The following is a 19,743-nucleotide window of genomic DNA, read 5'->3' on the forward strand; positions in this document are numbered from 1 at the left end:
ACGATGAAGGAACGGCGATGTATTTCCAAGTCGGGATGGTGTGTGACTTGGAGGGGAACATGCAGGTGGTGGTGTTCCCATGTGCCCGCTGCCCTTGTCCTTCTAGGTGGTAGAGGTCGCGGGTTTGGGAGGTGCTGTTGAAGAAGCCTTGGCCAGTTGCTGCAGTACATCCTGTTGCTGGTACACACTGCAGTCACGGTGCGCCGGTGGTGAAGGGAGTGAATGTTTAGGGTGGTTAATGGGGTGGTAATCAAGCGGGCTGCTTTGTCCTGGATGGTGTTGAGCTTCTTGAGTGTTGTTGGAGCTGCACTCATCCAGGCAAGTGGAGAGTATTCCATCACGTTCCTGATACTGTGAAATTATTAACTGCACATAATGTTTATTAAAGTTCATTATAATTGAATGAAACTTTGCTGCAGTGATCTAAATGAGTCAGCACCTGGGTAACATACTAAGTCAATGAATTCCATGTAGGATTACACTTCAAAAATTAGATTACCCCTACTTCATTGCAGGAATAAGAGTAATGGCTGCTTAAATATTTGGCTACTTGGGTAGCAGAGCAAGTGTATAGAGAAGTGCAAGTGTTTGCAGAAAAGCGTCTTCACCTACAGGTGTACTTTAGTCCGTTGTTATTAAATGTCTTGGTTTTAAGAAAAGTCGTTCAGGGGAGAGAACAAAACTTTATATGAATGTGTGATTCCTCCTGGTGACATACTGTATTTAAGTCATAAGTAAACCCAAGCAACAAAGTTGCAACCAGGTTATGGATTTGCGAAGTACAAAGGCCATACTAACCACACAGCATTTAAAGTTATTAATTACCTGAAAATTTTAGGTATTAAAAATGTAAAATAAATTGGGAATTTTTTGTGTGCAATAGTTCCCCGTCACATCACTGATTTAGTCTTGAAGTGCTAAATATGGTCAGTGGGATTTAGAGGTTCAGTCATCAAATGTTCAACAGGCTGAACATTTTCTTCTTATTCTTATGAAGCATGGAGTCAGAGTAAGTTTTCATTGTTGCTGATCCAGTACTCTCAAAAGTTTCTGATTGCACAGTTGCTTGTTCACAAGTCAAACAGTCCTAGTTAGTTAAATGTACCCCAGAAAAATGTTTTATCAGTAACACTGACTGAACTAAGTTCCTTTTGACGCGCTAGGCTGAGGAGACAATTTGCGTACGACAGATCCTTATGTAACTCCCAACAACCAGTGCACTCTCAGCCAGAGATCTTTGATTTATCATCGCTTAATGTTTTATTTTGCTACTACAGTTAACTTACTATTAATTCAGTTGAGTCTTATTCTTTTTAACAGAATCACATATGGGACTTTGCTAAATGCCTTATGACAAAATAAATTACCATTCACTTAATTGTCTTTGTCGCCTAATTCAGTTATTACTTCAAGAAATTCCATAGGCTTGTGAAGCACTGTTGCTTCAAAATCATGCTGATTATTCTTTATGGCCTCTGCACTCTTCAGATGAACATTGATAGATAACATCCTGTAATATGCTACAAGTATTTCCCCCACTACTGATGTTGGGCTAACTGGTGTACAACATTTTGAGAGACTTTGTGACCCGCATCGTTACTTGCACAAGCTTTGCTGAAGGAATGGATATAGGAATTTTTCCTTCCATGACAAATTTTGTAGATTTCTCTCTCTTCCTCAATCACCAGACATTGGCCTTGGCTGATAGAGGAAGTAATTTCAGGATCTACTCTAAGTAGCTTTATAAAATGGCTATTTAATGCCATGATGTTGCAGGCTAGCATAACAATCCAGTTTCTAGTCTTGGCATTGGTAGATATACCAATACTGGCTTTGGCCAGAACATGCCTCTGCTACAGAACGAATATCATATCAAAGCAGAGAGTAGGGATAAACAGGTCATTCTCAGGTTGGTAGGCTGTAACTAGTGGAATGCCGCAAGGATCGGCACTTGGGCCTCAGCTATTTACAATCTATATTAATGACTTAGATGAAGGGACCGAGTGTAATGTATCCAAGTTTGCTGACGATACAAAGCTAGGTGGGAAAGTAAGCTGTGAGGAGGATACAGAGTCTGCAAAGGGATAGAGACAGGCTAGATGAGTGGGCAAGAAGGTGGCAGATGGAGCAGAATTTTTAAATGGTGAGAAACTATTAAATGTTGGTGTTCAGAGAGATCTGGGTGTCCGCGTACAAGAAACTCAAAAAGTTAGCATGCAGTTACAGCAAGCAATAAGGAAGGCAAATGGCATGTTGGCCTTTATTGCAAGGGGGTTGGAGGACAAGAGTAAGGAAGTCTTACTATTGTACAGGGCTTTGGTGAGACCTCACCTGGAGTACTGTGTACAGCTTGGTTTCCTTATCTATGGAAGGATATACTTGGCATAGAGGCGGTGCAACGAAGGTTCACTAAATTGATTCCTGGGATGGGAGGGATGTCCTATGCGGAGAGATTGAGTAGAATGGGTCGATACTCTCTGGAATTTAGAAGAATGCGACTTGATCTCATGGAAACATACAAGATTCTGAGAGGGCTTGACAGGGTAGATGCTGAGAGGTTGTTTCCCATGGCTGGAGAGTTTAGAACTCGGGGGCATAATCTCAGGATAAGGGGTTGGCTATTTAAGGCTGAGATGAGGACGAATTTCTTCACTCCGAGGGTTGTGAATCTTTGGAATTCTCTATCTGAGGGCTGTGGATGCTGAGTCGTTGAATATTTTCAAGGATGAGATCGATAGATTTTTGGACTCTAGGGGAATTAAGGGATATGGGGATCAGGTAGAAATGTGGAGTTGAGGTCAAAGATCAGCCACGATCTTAATGAATGATGGAGCATGCTCGAGGGGCCGTATGTCCTGCTCCCATTTCTTATGTTCTTATCATTCTTTTCCCAAAGGTAGGGGAGTCTATAACGAGGGGGCACAGATTTAAGGTGAGAGGGGAGAGATACAAAAGGATCCAGAGGGGCAATTTTTTCACTCAAAGGGTGGTGAGTGTCTGGAACGAGCTGCCAGAGGCAGTAGTAGAGGCGGGTACAATTTTGTCTTTTAAAAAGCATTTGGACAGTTACATGGGGAAGATGGGTATCGAGGGATATGGGCCAAGTGCAGGCAATTGGGACTAGCTTAGTGGTATAAACTGGGCGACATGGACATGTTGGGCCGAAGGGCCTGTTTCCATGTTGTAACTTCTATGATTCTATGATTCTATCTTATTTGTCACTTGCCATCCATTTCTAGTATTTGTAAAAACGAGTAGGTATTACGAAACTCAGTTGGATGTTGACGACTCCCTCAACCTTGCCAAAGAAGAGGTTGCTAAGATTTTGCTACAGGAGTCAGGATTATCAAGAAATTGTTTTTAGCAGCCTAATAAGTCCAAATGAAAGAAAAAAATCTGATATGCATTTATTCTATTTTTCTGCATTGCCAGGGTTGTTTGCAAAATTTTAGCAGACAACAAGACACTAATACTAGTAACTCCATGCTGCCTGAAGAAAAGCTGGTTCTTTGTCTTGAACTGAGTACCGACCAGGCAAAAGCAATTCTTTACCAGCAGGGATTGGTGTCAGAGGTGAAGGCCACATCCATCACAGCTTCCTTTTGATGACTGTTGAGAGGACCAATTTAATCAGGCAGAAACATTCTTAGGTGTTAATAGGGTTTGAATTATAAAAGGGTTTCCCCATTTTATACACTGGCTGACAGAGTGGTATCAATAGTCACAATGAGTTGGAGGCAGGGCACGACTGACGCCTGCAGAACTTGAAGCCAAACAGTGAATTTTACAGCAAAACAAAAGTCCCTTTTATAGTGCAAACCTTATTAACACCCAAGAATGTTTTTGCCTTAGAAGCTCAGTGCAAAATTGAAAGAACTTAGCACCAATTTTAATCCAACCTGCCTGGCGAGAACGGGGTGGGGTGGCGGTGGTGGTTAAAATCATGACTGAGGGCTCCCCACACACTTCCCGTACCCCTGTCATTTTAACTCACCAGTTTCTCGTGTGTCAGGTGCCCGCCCCAGGCAAGCAGAGTCCTCATTAAAAGGCGAAGTCACGCTCCGATGATGTCATACCTGCCCCCACTGCATTTTAACTCCAATTCGTGGATTCTGTTGGACCCGCCAACAAAACCGAGTGGGATTGGTGTCTGAGGGCTCCTAAAGCACTATAAAAAGTGGCTCTCAGCTGCAGCTCACTGGATCACAGGATATTTTGCTGTTTGATTTGCCAAGAGAGTTTCCAGCTTCCAGGCTGCTACTTCTATACTTTTGTTGCCTTACAACCCTTCAGTCAGCTTTCTGTACTTATTATGAGATCTTGCTTCTTTGTTCTGGATGGAGCAAGACTTGGAGGAGGAACAGAAGCCTCAGCAACCACCACCACCAGCACCTGGGCCCCGCAAGACAACAAATAGGGGAGGGAGGGTGTGCGCAGGAGGCCACACCCAGCAAATGGTCCGAGTCACCTTCTTGGACCTATCTGAGGAACAGTGCAAGATGGGCTGTGCTCCTCCAAGCAGGTTGTCACTGACCTGTGCACCCTCCTGCAAGAGGATCTGCTGCGTGCTAGACCGGTGGGCATGCCATGCCAGTGGCCTTCAAAGTCACCACAACCCTGAGCTTTTACGACACTGGATCCTTTCAGTCTGGTGCTGGAGACGTCAGCCGCATTTCCGAGTCTGCAGTTCACAGCTCTATTAAGCAGGTGACCGACGAGCTCTTTGCAAGGGCCGAGCAGTACATGACCATTCCCACTGCCCTTAGTAGTCAGCAGGAAGGAGCTTTTTTTTCATTCGTTCATGGGAAGTGGGCATCGCTGAAGAGGCCAGCATTTATTGCCCATCCATAATTGCCCATGAGGAGGTGGTGGTGAGCTGCAGTCCGTGTGGTGAAGGTTCTCCCACAGTGCTGTTAGGTAGGGTGTAACAGGATTTTGACCCAGCGACGATGAAGGAACGGTGATATGTTTCCAAGTCGGGATGGTGTGTGACTTGGAGGGGAACGTGCAAATGGTGTTCCCATGTGCCTGCTGCCCTTGTCCCTCTCGGTGGTAGAGGTCGCAGGTTTGGGAGGTGCTCTCGAAGAAGCCTTGGCAAGTTGCTGCAGTGTATCTTGTAGATGGTACACGCTGCGGCCACGGGGTGCCGGTGGTGAAGGGAGTGAATGTTTAGGGTGGTGGATGGGGTGCCAATCAAGTGGGCTGCTTTGCCCTGAATGGTGTCTAGCTTCTTGAGTGTTGTTGGAGCTGCACTCATCCAGGCAAGTGGAGAGTATTCCATCACACTCCTGACTTGTGCCTTGTAGATGGTGGAAAGGCTTTGGGGAGTCAGGAGGTGAGTCACTCACCACAGAATACCCAGCCTTTGACCTGCTCTTGCAGCCACTGTATTTATATGGCTGGTCCAGTTAAGTTTCTGGTCACTGGTAACCCCCAGGATGTTGATGGTGGGGGATTCGGCGATGGTAATACCGTTGAATGACAAGGGGAGTTAGTTAGACTCTCTCTTGTTGGAGATGGTCATTGCCTGGCACTTGTCTGGCACGAACGTTACTTGCCACTTATCAGCCCAAGCCTGGATGTCGTCCAGGTCTTGCTGCATGAGGGCACAGACTGCTTCATTATCTAAGGGGTTGCGAATGGAACTGAACAATCATCAGCGAACATTCCCATTTCTGACCTTATGATGGAGGGAAGGTCATTGATGAAGCAGCTGAAGATGGTTGGGCCAAGGATACTGCCCTGAGGAACTCTTGCAGCAGTGTCTGGGGCTGATTTGATTGGCCTTCAACAATCACTACCATCTTCCTTTGTGCTAGTTATGACTCCAACCACTGGAGAGTTTTCCCCCTGATTTCCATTGACTTCAATTTTACTAGGGCTCCTTGGTGCCACACTCAATCAAATGCTGCCTTGATGTCAAGGGCAGTCACTCTCATCTCACCTCTGGAATTCAGCTCTTTTGTCCATGTTTCGACCAAGGCTCTAACGAGGCCTGGAGCCAAGTGGTCCTGGTGGAACCCAAACTGAGCATCAGTGAGTAAGTGCCGCTTGATAGCACTGTTGACGACACCTTCCATCACTTTGCTGATGATGGGGCGGTAATTGACCGGATTGGATTTGTCCTGCTTTTTGTGGACAGGACATACCTGGGCAATTTTTCACATCGCCGGGTAGATGCCAGTGCTGCAGCTGTACTGGAACAGCTTGGTTAGAGGCGCGGCTAGTTCTGGAGCACAAGCCTTCAGCACGACAGCCGGGATGTTGTTGAGGCCCGTTGCCTTTGATGTATCCAGTGCACTCAGCCGTTTTTTGATGCCACGTGGAGTGCATCGAATTGGCTGAAGACTGTCTTCAGAGATGGTGGGGATATCGGGTGGAGGTTGAGATGGATCATCCACTCGGCACTTCTGGCTGAAGATAGTTGCAAATGCTTCAGCCTTGTCTTTTGCACTCACATGCTGGACTCTGCCATCATTGAGGATGGGGATGTTCACGGAGTCGCCTCCTCCTGTTAGTTGTTTAATTGTCCACCACCATTCGCGACTGGATATGGCAGGACTGCAGAGCTGTGATCTGATCCGTTGGTTGTGGAATCGCTTAGCTCTGTCTATAGCATGTTGCTTCCGCTGTTTAGCATGCATGTAGACCTGTGTTGTAGATTCACCAGGTTGGCACCTCATTTTTAGGTACGCCTGGTGCTGCTCCTGGCATGCTCTTCTACACTCCTCATTGAACTAGGGTTGATCCCCTGGCTTGTTGGTAATGGTAGAGTGAGGAATATGCTGGGCCATGAGGTTACAGATTGTGCTGGAATAGAATTCTGCTGCTGCTGATGGCGCACAGTGCCTCATGGATGACCAGTTTTGAGCTGCTAGGTCTGTTCTGAATCTATCCCATTCAGCACGGTGGTAGTGCCACACAACACATTGGACTGTGTCCTCTGTGTGAAGCTGGGACTTCGTCACCACAAGGACTGTGCGGTGGTCACTCCTACCAATACTGTCATGGACAGATGCATCTGCGACAGATAAATTGGTGAGGATGAGGTCAAGTAGGTTTTTCCCTCGTGTTGGTTCGCTCACCAACTGCTGCAGACCCAGTCTGGCAGCTATGACCTTCAGGACTTGGCCAGCTCGGTCAGTAGTTGTGCTACCAAGCCACTCTTGGTGATGGACATTGAAGTCGCCCACCCAGATTACAGTCTGTGCCCTTGCTTCCTCCAAGTGGTGCTCAACATGGAGGAGGACTGATTCATCAGCTGAGGGAGGGCGGTAGGTGGTAATCAGCAGGAGGTTTCTTTTCCCATGTTTGACCTGATGCCATGAGATTTCATGGGGTCCGGAGTCAATGTTGAGGACTCCCAGAGCCACTCCCTCCTGACTGTATATCACTGTACTGCCACCTCTGCTGGGTCTGTCCTGCCGGTGGGACAGGTGGTAATGGAAGTCTGGGATGTTGGCTGAAAGGTATGATTCTGTGAGTATGGCTACGTCAGGCTGTTGCTTGACTAGTGTGTGGGACAGCTCTCCCAATTTTGGCACAAGTCCCCAGATGTTAGCGAGGGGGACTTTGCAGGGTCGACTGGACTTGGTTTGCCTTTGTCGTTTCCATTGCTTAGTGGTCCGATGCCGGGTGGTCCGTCTGGTTTTATTCTTATTGTGACTTTTTGTAGCGAGATTGTACAACTGTCAACTCCACTTTCTCGCCCTATCCCCCTTATCCCTTGATTCCCTTGGTGTCCAAAAATCTATCGATCTCAATTTTGAATATACTCAACGACTGAGCATCCACAGCCCTCTGGGATATAGAATTTCAAAGATTCACAACCCTCTGAGTGAAGACATTTTTCCTCATCTCATTCCTAAATGACCGCCCCCTTATCTTGAGACTATGACCCCTAGTTCTATACTCTCCAGCCAGGGGAAACATCCTCTCAGCATCTAGCCCTGTCATTCTTCTAAACTCCAGAGAATATAGGCCCATTCTACTCAATCTCTCCTCATAGGACAACCCTCTCATCCCAGGAATCGATCTAGTGAACCTTCGTTACACCTCCTCTAAGGCAAGAATATCCTTCCTTAGGTAAGGAGACTAAAACTGTCCACAGTACTCCAGGTGTGGTCTCACCAAATCCCAAATAATTGCAGCAAGACTTCCTTACTCTTATACTCCAACCCCCTTGCAATAAAGGCCAACATACCATTTGCCTTTTGAAATTTGGTCCAAACAAAATCCTCTTGAGGATACCTGTGACTGTAAATCCAGTCATCGTGTTTCTTCTCAGTCTATGTATTGACACATCAATGGAATTTTATAGGATGTTGATATTTGTTTAAATTATTTTCAAGTTCTCGCTAAACATCAAGTTACATCGAAACTACAGCACAGAAAGAGGCCATTCGGCCCAACTGGTCTATGCCGACGTTAATGCTCCACACGAGCCTCCTCCCTCCCTACTTCATCTAACCCTATCAGAATATCCTTCAATTCCTTTCTCCCTCATGTGCTTATCTAGCTTCCCTTTAAATGCATCTTAGCTATTTGCCTTAACTACTCCTTGTGGTAGCGCATTGCATATTCTTACCACTGTTTAGGTAAAGAAGTTTCTCCTGAATTCCCTATTGGATTTATTAGCGACTATTTTATAGTTATGACCTCTAGTTTTGGACACTACAGATGACAAATCCAGCACAGAAATCAATGTTTAAAAGCATTTAATTACATCTGCCTACATTTATGCTAATAACCTTCAATAAGAAACATTTTCTCTACGTCTACCCTATCAAACCAGATCATTATCTTAAAGACCCTTATCAGGTCACCCCTCAGCTTCTCTTTTCTAGAGAAAAGAGCCCCAGCCTGTTGAGCCTTTCCTGATGAGGATATCCTCTCATTTCTGCTATCATCCTTGTGAATCTTTTTTGCACCGTCTCCAATGCCTCTATATCCCTTTTATAGTATGGAGACCAGAACTGTGCACAGTACTCCAAGTGTGGACTAAGGTTCTATACAAGTTTAACATGACCTCTTTGCTTTTCATTTCTGTCCCTCTAGAAATGAACCCTTGCATGATTTGCCTTTTTTATGGTCTTATTAACCTGCGTCGCTGCTTTTAGTGATTTGTGTATCTGTATCCCCAGATCCCTTTGGTCCTCTATCCAGTTTAGATTCTTACTATCTAAGCAGTATGTGGCCTCCTTATTCTTCCTACCAAAATGCACCACTTCACATTTACCTATATTGAAATTCATTTTCCAATTACCCATCCATTCTGCAAGTTTATTAATGTCCTCTTGCATTTTGACGCATTCTTTCTTTGGATTAACTACACCCCCCAATTTGGTGGTGTCTGCAAATTTTGAAATTGTACTGATTCCTGAATCCAAATCGCTAATGTAAATTGTGAACAACAGTGGTTCCAGTACTGATCCCAGTGGAACACGACTTCCTAACTTTTGCCAGTCTGAGTAGCTACCCTTAATCCCTACTCTGTTTTCTGTTTTGTAGCCAGCTTGCTCTCCATTCTGCTTCCTGTCCCCTGACTCCACATGCTTTGACCTTAGCCATGAATCTACAATGTGGTACCTCATCGAAGGCTTTTTGAAAAGCCAAATATATAACATCTACTGCATTACCCTTGTCCAGTCTTTATGTTAGTTCTTCAAAGAATGGAATAAGGTTGGTGAAGCATGACTTTCCCTTCTGAAATCCATGCTGATTACTCTTCATTATATTTTCATTCTCTCGATGTCTTTATATTATAGCTTTGAGTAAAGATTCCATTATCTTTCCTGCCACCGATGTTAAGCGAACTGGTCCATAGTTCCCTGGACTTGTTCTATTTCCCTTTTAAATATAGGAATCACATTAGCTGTCCACCAGTCCTCTGGCACTATTCCCTTTTCTATGGCATTTTTATATATATGTATTAGTGCCTCTGCTATCTCTTCCCTACCTTTTTAATATTCATGGATTCAATCCATCCGGACCAGGGTCATTTCCTCCCACATTTGACTAGTTATCAATTATTTCCCCCCTTTTTATCTTAAATGTTTTAGTATCTTTTTCGACCTCTTCTTCTAATGTCCTGCCCACCTTATTAGTCTCCCTGGTAAATACGGAGGCAAAGTAACTGTTCAATATTTCTGCGATTTCTCTGTCTTTATCTGTGAGTTTATTGTGTGCATCCCTTAGTGGCCCTATCCCTATTCTGATTTTTCTTTTGTTATTTGTGTGTTTGTAGAATACTTTACTATTTCTTTTTATATTCATTTTTGTATTCCTTGATAATTTAACCTCGTAGTTCCTCTTCGCTTTCCTAATTGTTTTTTTGAGTTCTTTCCTAACCTCTTCGTATTCCCTTTAGTCATCCTCTCATTTATTGTCTATGTACTTAGAGTATGCCTTTTCTTTAGTTTCAATTTGACCCTTATCTCTTTATTCATCCATGGTGTGTCATTACTGGCTAGTTTGTTTTTGCTTTTTAGAGGAACATATTTCTCCTGGACTCTGTTGATCGCCATATTGAATATTATCCACTGCTTTCTATTTCTTTGTCAAAATTCTTTTCCAGTTTCCCTGCCCTAGTTCCATTCTTATCCCCTCAAAATTAGCTTTTTTCCAATCTATTGCTTTGGTTTTTGTCTTATGTCTTTCTCAATCATTATTTTAAATCTTATTATGTTATGATCGCTATTGCCTAGATGTTCCCCTACGCTTACTTCTCTTATCTGCTCCGGTTCATTTCCCATTACTAGATCCAGTAGTGATTCTTTCTTGTTGAGCTCCTCATATAATGGGTAAGATAGGAGTCCTGTACACGCTGTTAAAAACTTCATTCCCCTTTCTCCTTTGTCTACCTCTTGCCAGTTTATTTGGGGGTAGTTGAAATCTCTCATGATTAATATTTGATGTTATTAGTATTTGATAGTATTATCATAAATGTGAAAACCAAGCAGTAATAAATTCTAACTTTTTGGTGAATGATTGATTATGGAAAGAATCTGTGCTTAATTGTCAGCTCTGGAAATTATACATTAATGTTGCTTTAACATACATTGGTGTGTAAATATAATCTATCAATACCTTAAAAAATGTGCATTTGTGCATACTTCCTGTCTGCACAACTTTACTTCCTGTTGTCACATTTTGGTACTTTTTCCATAATCAATCATTCACCAAAAAGTTAGAATTTTTTTCTGTTGTTGATTCCTGTGCCAATATTCCTAATTGATTTTGCCGATGTAAACTCCATAAATCGCTTAGAATGCTTTTTGAATTTTTTTTGCTGCTTATTTTTACTCACTATCTGAAATTTCGAATGTCCAAAATAAGGTTTTAAACAAAATTTTAAAAAATCAAAAAGAATAGATGTTTCACAATAATATGATTACATTTACCCATTGAATTGTCTTTTGTGTCTTTTAATGCCCACTAATTAATTCAATGCTCAGGGGATTGTGGGCTAAGGTGTTTGTGCATCCTGGATTGGCAACCTCTCCACTTTGGTTGGGCTGTTTGGGAAAGTGGAGATTCAGCACTTAGGTACATTTGGACAAAAGTGAAGGTACATTTGGAGATCGAATTACTTTTTCACAGTGCTAAGCAGCAGATGCCTGAAAGCAGGTTGCCTACCCCTCATTTATGTAGTGGTGCAGTGAGACCCAAGACGATAAAATATCTTACTATTGATCCGCCACCCCCATGATGAAATACATACTACTAGATTGGTACAGAAGTATGTATTAAAGTGCAGAGCAGCAGCCAGCACCTAAAATGTGTCAGCAGGCAAGGATATAAAATACTGTTAGTTTGGATCAAAGAAGGTAATAATGGAGGCAGAGTATTATCTTAAATATGAAAACCAAGCTGTAATAAATTCTAATCTAGTGGTGAATGATTGATTATGGAAAGACTCTGCATAATTGCCAGCTCTGGAAATTTTTCCCCATTCTTTATTGAAAAAAAAAGTGGTAGGACTATTGTAATTGATCAATTTCTTCAACCTGATTCTTCCCTCGACCAGCAATTTAAAACATAATGCTCTGTAAATAACTTGGATCTATCTTGTTCAAGGCAGCAGAAGATATTTCGGAGTTTTCATCTGATAACGAAAGCACAAAAGATAGTGAGCTGCACGCAAAGCCCATTCCAACTATTTCTGGACAACCAAATATATCTACTTGTAGGTCTGAACATGGCCAGACCTCTGTCAGATCAGCAAGCGATTGGTTGAAAAGTGCACAAGCATTTCTTCAGACGCCTGAGAAGCAAAAGAGAAAGCAATTCAAAACTCCAGAAGATTCTGCCAAAAAGAGGAAGAAATTTCTAAGGTTAGCCAGGATGACATGTTGTATTTTTTGTTTGGTAATTCAAATACTTAAGATTTATCTCTTGCAGTAATTTTATGTTTGGAACGTCTCTTCAAATATTTTATGGCTTTGATGAAAGATTACTGGGAAATATCAGACCAATGGCTAGATTAAATATTTTTATAAATCTCACAGTGGGTTCTCCCTTCTAGAATAAATTTCAGTTGTACCAAACAGTGCTTCACACTTGCATTCTGCATTTTGAAGTATATTCTATTTCATAACACTGAACTAGTCATACATGCTAATCTAAAAACAGAAAAAGCTGATCAACCACTTCAAAAGAAGTTGATACAGCTCCAACAAAGCCGACAGGTTAAAAACAGTCCTGAATACAGGCCTTACGAAGCTTGAATAGAAGGAATTAGACTGAAAATGCAGCGGGGCATTGACTTGGGCTACAAGTATACCCAACATTCAGCCACTTTTATTATAAGGCAGAAATAAACTGATGTGCACAAATGCGTAGTTTGCAACAACGGTAAATTCAGAAGTTACTGAAGGGGGTGCTAAAGTCGTAAGATTTATTTTCTTGCGGGGTTTGGGGGTGTGTCCACGTCCAGAAAATTTTCTGGCATTTTGGAGCCTACTGTAATGCAAGCCAAAAATAATTTCTCCTGGAAGGATCAAAGATACTTTGCATACAAAAATTAAAAGTAGGTGTAGGGACTTCAGTACCCCTTTATAGTGTCCAGATCGTTTAATTGGAACTTGAATTGCAGATACGTCATGTTACTTTGTGAAATGAAACCTGGTACTGTTAACCTGAGACATGTAGTATCATAATATGATACAGCACAGAAGGAGGTCATTCGGCCCATCATGCCTGTAAGGGCTCTTTGGTAGAGCTGTCCGATTAGTCCCACTACCCTGCCCTTTCCCCATAGCCCTGTAATTTTTTTTCCTTCAGCTATTTATCCAATTCCCTTTTGAAAGTTATTGTTGAATCTGCTTCCACCACCCATTCAGGCAGTGCATTCCAGATCATTAACAAATCAGTGCGTAAAAAAATGCTTCCTCATGTCGCCTCTGCTTCTTTTGCCAATCACTTTAATTCTGTGTCCTCTGGTTACCGACCCTTTTGCCACTGGAAATAGTTTCTCCTTATTTATTCTATCAAAACTGTTAATGATTTTGAATACTTCTATCAAATTTCCTCTTAACCGTCTCTGCTCTAAGGAGAACAACCCCAGCTTCTCCAGTCTCTACGCATAACTGAAGTCCCTCATCCTTGGTACCATTCCAGTGAATCTCTTCTGCACCCTCTCTAAGGCCTTCACATCCTTCCTAAAGTGTGGTGCCCAGAATTGAACACAGTACTCCAGCTGAGGCTTTAGTGTTTTCTAAAGGTTTACCATATCTTCCCTGCTTTTGTACTCTCTGCCTCTATTAAGAAAGCCCAGGATCCTGTATGCTTTTTTAACAGCCTTCTCAACTTATCCTGCCATCTTCAGAGATTTGTGTATGTGCACCCCCAGGTATCGATGTTCCTGCACCCCCTTTTAAAATTGTATCATTTAGTTTATATTGCCTCTCCTCATTCTTCCTACCAAAATGTATCACTTCACATCTCTGTTAAATTTCATCTGCCATGTGGCTGCCCATTTCACCAGTCTGTCTATGTCCTCCTGAAGTCTTACTATCCTCCACATTGTTTACTACATTTCCGAGTTTTGTGTCATCTGCAAACTTTGAAATTATACCCTCTATACCCAAGTCTAGGTCATTCATATATATCAAAAAGAGCAGTGGTCCTAATACTGACCCCTGGGGAACACCACTGTATACTTCCCTCCAGCCTGAAAAACAATTGTTCACCACTACTCTCTGTTTTCTGTCCCTTAGCCAATTTGTGTCCACGTTGCCACTGTCCCTTTAATACCATGGGGTTTAATTTTGCTGACAAGTCTATTACACGGTACTTCATCAAATGGCTTTTGAAAGTCCATATACACATCATCAACTGTACTACCCTCATCAACCCTCTCCGTTACTTCAAAGAACTCAATCAAGTTAGTTAAACACGATTTTCCTTCAACAAACCCCTGCCGACTTTCATTTATTAGCCCATAGTTTTCCAAGTGCCAGTTAATTTTGTCCCTGATTGTTGTCTCCAAAAGTTTCCCCACCACCGACATTAGGCTGACTGGCCTGTAATTGCTGGGTTTATACCTCTCCTCCCCTTTTTTGAACAGGGGTGTAACATTTACAATCTTCCAGTCCTCCAGCACCATCCCCATATCTAAGGAGGATTGGAAGATTGTGGCCAGAGCCTCCACAATTTCCACCCTTCCCTCAGTAACCTAGGATGAATCCCGCCTGGACCAGGTGACTTTTCTACTTTGAGTACAGCCAACCTTTTAAGTATCTCCTCTTTATCTATTTTTATCCTATCCAATATTGCTACCAACTCCTCCTTTACTGCTACATTGGCAGCATCCTCTTCTCTAGTGAAGACGGATGCGAAGTATTCATTTAGTACCTCAGCTATGCCCTCTGCCTCCACAAGAAGATCCCCTTTTTTGTCCCTAATCGGTCCCTCTCTTCCTTTGACTACTCTTTTGCTATTTATATGTTTATAAATGACTTTCGGGTTCCCTTTTATGTCAGCTGCTAATCTTTTCTCATACTCTTTGCCCATCTTATTCCCTTTCTTAGATCTCCTCTGTACTTTTTGTATTTCGCTTGATTCTCTGCTGTATTATAAACCTTACATTTGTCATAAGTCTCCTTTCTCTGTTCCATTTTAATCTCTATATCTTTATGAAATGATACGTGTGGGGAATACTGTCATTGTCAAGAAAAGAGGCATAGGACAAGGAGGACAAAGCTGTTAGCCTAGAGAAAACATATCGTTGGTAAAAAAAATTTGGATTGTGAAAGTTAATTGATGTATTTACTGCAAAATTGGCAACCTTCAAATTACCAGCCATGATCTTATTGAATGGCAGAGCAGGCTCGAATGGTCGTATGGCCTACTCCTGCTCCTTTTCCTTATGTTCTGTTGTTACCACAAGAAATATCTGAATGTAGTATCATTTTTAAGTATTCTTAAAATGTATTTAAATACAATTTTATAACAAGAACTATGAGATAAATAAACAACATTGAGAAAGTCAGATTTCACTTCTTGTTAACTGACGAGCTTCTGAGAGGAATCGTAAATAGAACCACATGGATGTTTTTAGGATGGTAGCATATCTGTGTCGCTGGATGAGGCCCCACTATTCTCCTAAAATGCTTTCCTAATCATTCTAGGGTAGTTTAGGGTACGGTAACATAGTGATTATGTCACTGGACTAATAATCTGGAGTCATGAGTTCAAATCCTGCGATGGCAGCTGGGGAATTTAAATTCAATGAATTAAATAAAATCGGGAATTTAAAAAAATAGTATCAGTAATGGTGGCCATGAAACTACCGGATTGTCGTAAAAACCCATCTGGTTCACTAATGTCCTTTAGGGAAGGCAACCTGCCGTCCTTATCCGGTCTGGTCTACATGTGACTCCAGACCGACAGCAATGTGGTTGATAATTAATCACCCTCTGATATGGCCTAGCAAGCCACTCAGTTGTACAATCTCGCCACAGAAAGTCACAATAAGAATAAAACCGGACGGACCACCTGGCATCGGACCACTAGGCACTGGATACGACAAAGGCAAACCAAGCCCAGTTGACCGTGCCAAGTCCTCCTCACTAACATCAGGGCACTTGTGCCAAAATTGGGAGAGCTGTCCCACAGACTAGTCAAGCAACAGCCTGACATAGTCTCAGGCTCTTCCATCACCATCCCTGGGTATGTCTTGTCCCATCAGCAGGATAGACCCACCAGAGGTGGGAGGGAGTGGCCCTGGGTGCACTCAACATTGACTTTGGACCCCCTGAAATCTCAGGTCAAATATGGGCAAGGAAACCTCCTGTTGATTACCACCTACCACCCTCTCTCAACTGATGAATCAGTCGTCCTCCATGTTGAGATCAATTGGAGGAAGCACTGAGGGTAGCAAGGGCACAGAATGTACTCTGGGGGGGACTTCAATGTCCATCACCAAGAGTGGCTCGGTAGCACCACTAGTGACCGAGCTGGCAGAGTCCTGAAGGACATAGCTGCCAGGTTGGGCCTGCGGCAGGTGGTGAGCGAACCAACACAAGGGAAAAACTTACTTGACCTTGTCCTCACCAGTCTATCTGTTGCAGATGCATCTGTCCATGACAGTATTGGTAGGAGTGACGACCGCACAGTCCTCGTGGAGATGAAGTCCCATCTTCACACTGAGGACACCATCCAACGTGTTGTGTGGCACTACCACCGTGCTAAATGGGATAGGTTCAGAACAGATCTAGCAGCTCAAAACTGGGCATCCATGAGGCGCTGTGGGCCATCAGCAGCAGCAGAATTGTATTCCAGCACAATCTGTAACCTCATGGCCCAGCATATTCCTCACTCTACCATTACCAACAAGCCAGGGGATTAACCCTGGTTCCATGAGGAGTGTAGAAGACATGCCTGGAGCAGCACCAAGCGTACCTAGCCGCTGCTCTAGCCAAACTGTTCAAGTACAGCTACAACATTGGCATCTACCAGACAATGTGGAAAATTGCCCAGGTATGTCCTGTACACTATAAAAGCAGGACAAATCCAATCCGGCCAATTACCACCCCATCAGTCTACTCTCAATCATCAGCAAAGTGGATGGAAGGTGTCGTCGACAGTGCTATCAAGCGGCTCAGTTTGGGTTCTGCCAGGACCACTCCAGACCTCATTACAGCCTTGGTCCAAACATGGACAAAAGAGCTGAATTCCAGAGGTGAAATGAGAGTGACTGCCCTTGACATCAAGGCAGCATTTGACCGAGTGTGGCGCCAAGGAGCCCTAGTAAAATTGAAGTCAGTGGGAATCGGGGAAAACTCTCCAGTGGCTGGAGTCATACCAAGCACAAAGGAAGATGGTAGTGGTTGTTGGAGGCCAATCATCTCAGCCCCAGGATATTGCTGCAGGAGTTCCTCAGGGCAGTGTCCTAGGCCCAACCATCTTCAGCTGCTTCATCATAAGGTCAGAAATGGGGATGTTCGCTGATGATTGCACAGTGTTCAGTTCCATTCACAACCCCTCAGATAATGAAGCAGTCCATGCCGGCATGCAGCAAGACCTCGACAACATCCAGGCTTGGGCTCATAAGTGGCAAGTAACATTCGCGCCAGACAAGTGCCAGGCAATGACCATCTCCGACAAGTGAGAGTCTCACCACCTCCCCTTGTCATTCAACGGCATTACCATCGCCGAATCCCCCACCATCAACATTCTGGGGGTCACTATTGACCAGAAATTTAACTGGACCAGCCACACAAATACTGTGGCTACAAGAGCAGGTCAGAGGCTGGATATTCTGCGGTGAGTGACTCACCTCCTGACTCCCCAAAGCCTTTCCACCATCTACAAGGCACAAATCAGGATTGTGATGGAATACTCTCCACTTGCCTGGATGACTGTAGCTCCAACAACACTCAAGAAGCTCGACATCATCCAGGACTAAGCAGCCCGCTTGATTGGCACCCCATCCACTACCCTTAACATTCACTCCCTTCACCACCGACGCACCGTGGCTACAGTGTGTACCATCCACAGGATGCACTGCAGCAACTCGCCAAGGCTTCTTCGACAGTACCTCCCAAACCCAGACCTCTAACACCTATAAGGACAAGGGCAGCAGGCAGATGGGAACAACACCATCTGCACGTTCCCCTCCAAGTCACACACCATCCTGACTTGGAAATATATCGCTGTTCCTTCATCGTCGCTGGCTCAAAATCCTGGAACTCCCTTCCTAACAGCACTGTGGGAGAACCTTCACCACACGGACTGCAGCGGTTCAAGAAGGCGGCTCACCACCACCTTCTCAAGGGCAATTAGGGATGGGCAATAAATGCCAGCGACGCCCACATCCCATGAGCGAAATAAAAAAAAGAGAACGATGTAGCAAGGTATGAAAGATAGCTAGAAGAATTTCACAGCTATGTTCATCTCGTCAACCAGAAAGGAAACATTTTGTGACAGCTGGGCCCACGATATTGTAAATTGTTTTGCAATACACTTGTCTCCCTATTCATGTGGTTGAACCTACACTGACCACAAGTTGCAGTGTCCACAATAATATATCGCTTTCCCTCCTTTTGTGCTTTGGGACTGAGCTGGGGAGAACACCTGTGCATACTGGCTGACGTGTCCTTTTACGTGGCTTGCCCTGGATAGGATGCGTCCATACAAGACATTGTGTCCCTTTTGTCCCTGCTTTACTGTACATTTTAGGATTTGCTCTTCATGTGGACTTCATTGCATGTATTTTTTTCAAACATTTGTGAGCAGCAGCAGGTTCTTCGCATTGGATAGATACTCCTCCCGAGGATATATGGCCTACTGCTGTCCTGACCCTGTGAATAAATAAGAAGGGCAAGGTTTTACTTCATTCCTATTTGAATAAGCATAGACTGAAGATCAATCTGACAGTAAAACTTTGTTTAAAAAATGTGAGTTTCAAAGAAAAAACAACTGATTCAGCATTGTGGATAATTATGTGCAAATTGTATTTACGGGGAAACTATTGAACATTAGCCTAGAAATTTGTTTGTGCCAAACTGGGTGCCGAATTGGGAGGGGTGCGACCGGGAGAGGGCGGTGGGGGGGCGGGGGGGGCAAGCCAGCATTGGAGTGATTATGACGGGGACGATCGGGACATCGGGAGGGGGGCTGAGGCGGCAATTGGGAGGGGCAGGGGGCGAGCGGTGGACCCAGCGTCTCGGGGTTTAACGTGGGGTCGGGAGCAGCACTCCTGTTTCTCCCAATCCCACATTCAGGTAAGTATTTTTTGCAAACTTATCTTGTTCGTTGACCCTTTAAGGATCGCTGGTTAGGCTGCATGTGAACCTGGTTTTCTTGAACGCAGCTGTCCCATACGCTTTTTTTGCCAATACCAACATGGTGGGCAGTGCACTTCCGGCTCGTAATGAGTTAGAGCTTCCCGCCCGCCATATTGGAGGCATAGGCGCCTGTATAACACCTGAAAAATGGATGCAGCGCCATTGAATTTCTGAGCCATAGTATAGCATGCCCACTTTGAATGTGTGAGAAAGAAACATCCTTGCAGAATGTTTAAGGCAAAGTCAGCTTTCAGTTTAATTATATTCAACTCTATTCAAGACATACTTGGGTACAAACAGGCTGATCTTGACTGAGTTGCAAAGGAATTGTGTACAAACAGGCTGATCTTGGCTGAATTGCAAGAACATCAGGATAATAAAAAAAACTATGACCTCTCCAACTATCCTTTTTCATACTTATTGTAACTATGCATATTTTAACCCCTTAAAT

General features: G+C 43.7%; 1 protein-coding gene across 3 annotated transcripts in view; it reads left to right on the top strand.

Moving 5' to 3' along the window:
- spidr (scaffold protein involved in DNA repair) overlaps positions 1 to 19,743 on the top strand; it is a 316,427-nt gene that overhangs the window by 58,766 nt on the left and 237,918 nt on the right. For all 3 annotated transcript variants that reach the window (XM_067979905.1, XM_067979906.1, XM_067979908.1), the window contains one exon: positions 12,079 to 12,335. In XM_067979905.1, the coding sequence (XP_067836006.1) occupies positions 12,079 to 12,335 (257 nt within the window). The remainder of the gene's footprint in view (positions 1 to 12,078; positions 12,336 to 19,743) is intronic.

This window comes from Heptranchias perlo, chromosome 3 (assembly GCF_035084215.1).
Source record: "Heptranchias perlo isolate sHepPer1 chromosome 3, sHepPer1.hap1, whole genome shotgun sequence".
In the NCBI taxonomy this organism is placed as follows: Eukaryota; Metazoa; Chordata; class Chondrichthyes; order Hexanchiformes; family Hexanchidae; genus Heptranchias; species Heptranchias perlo.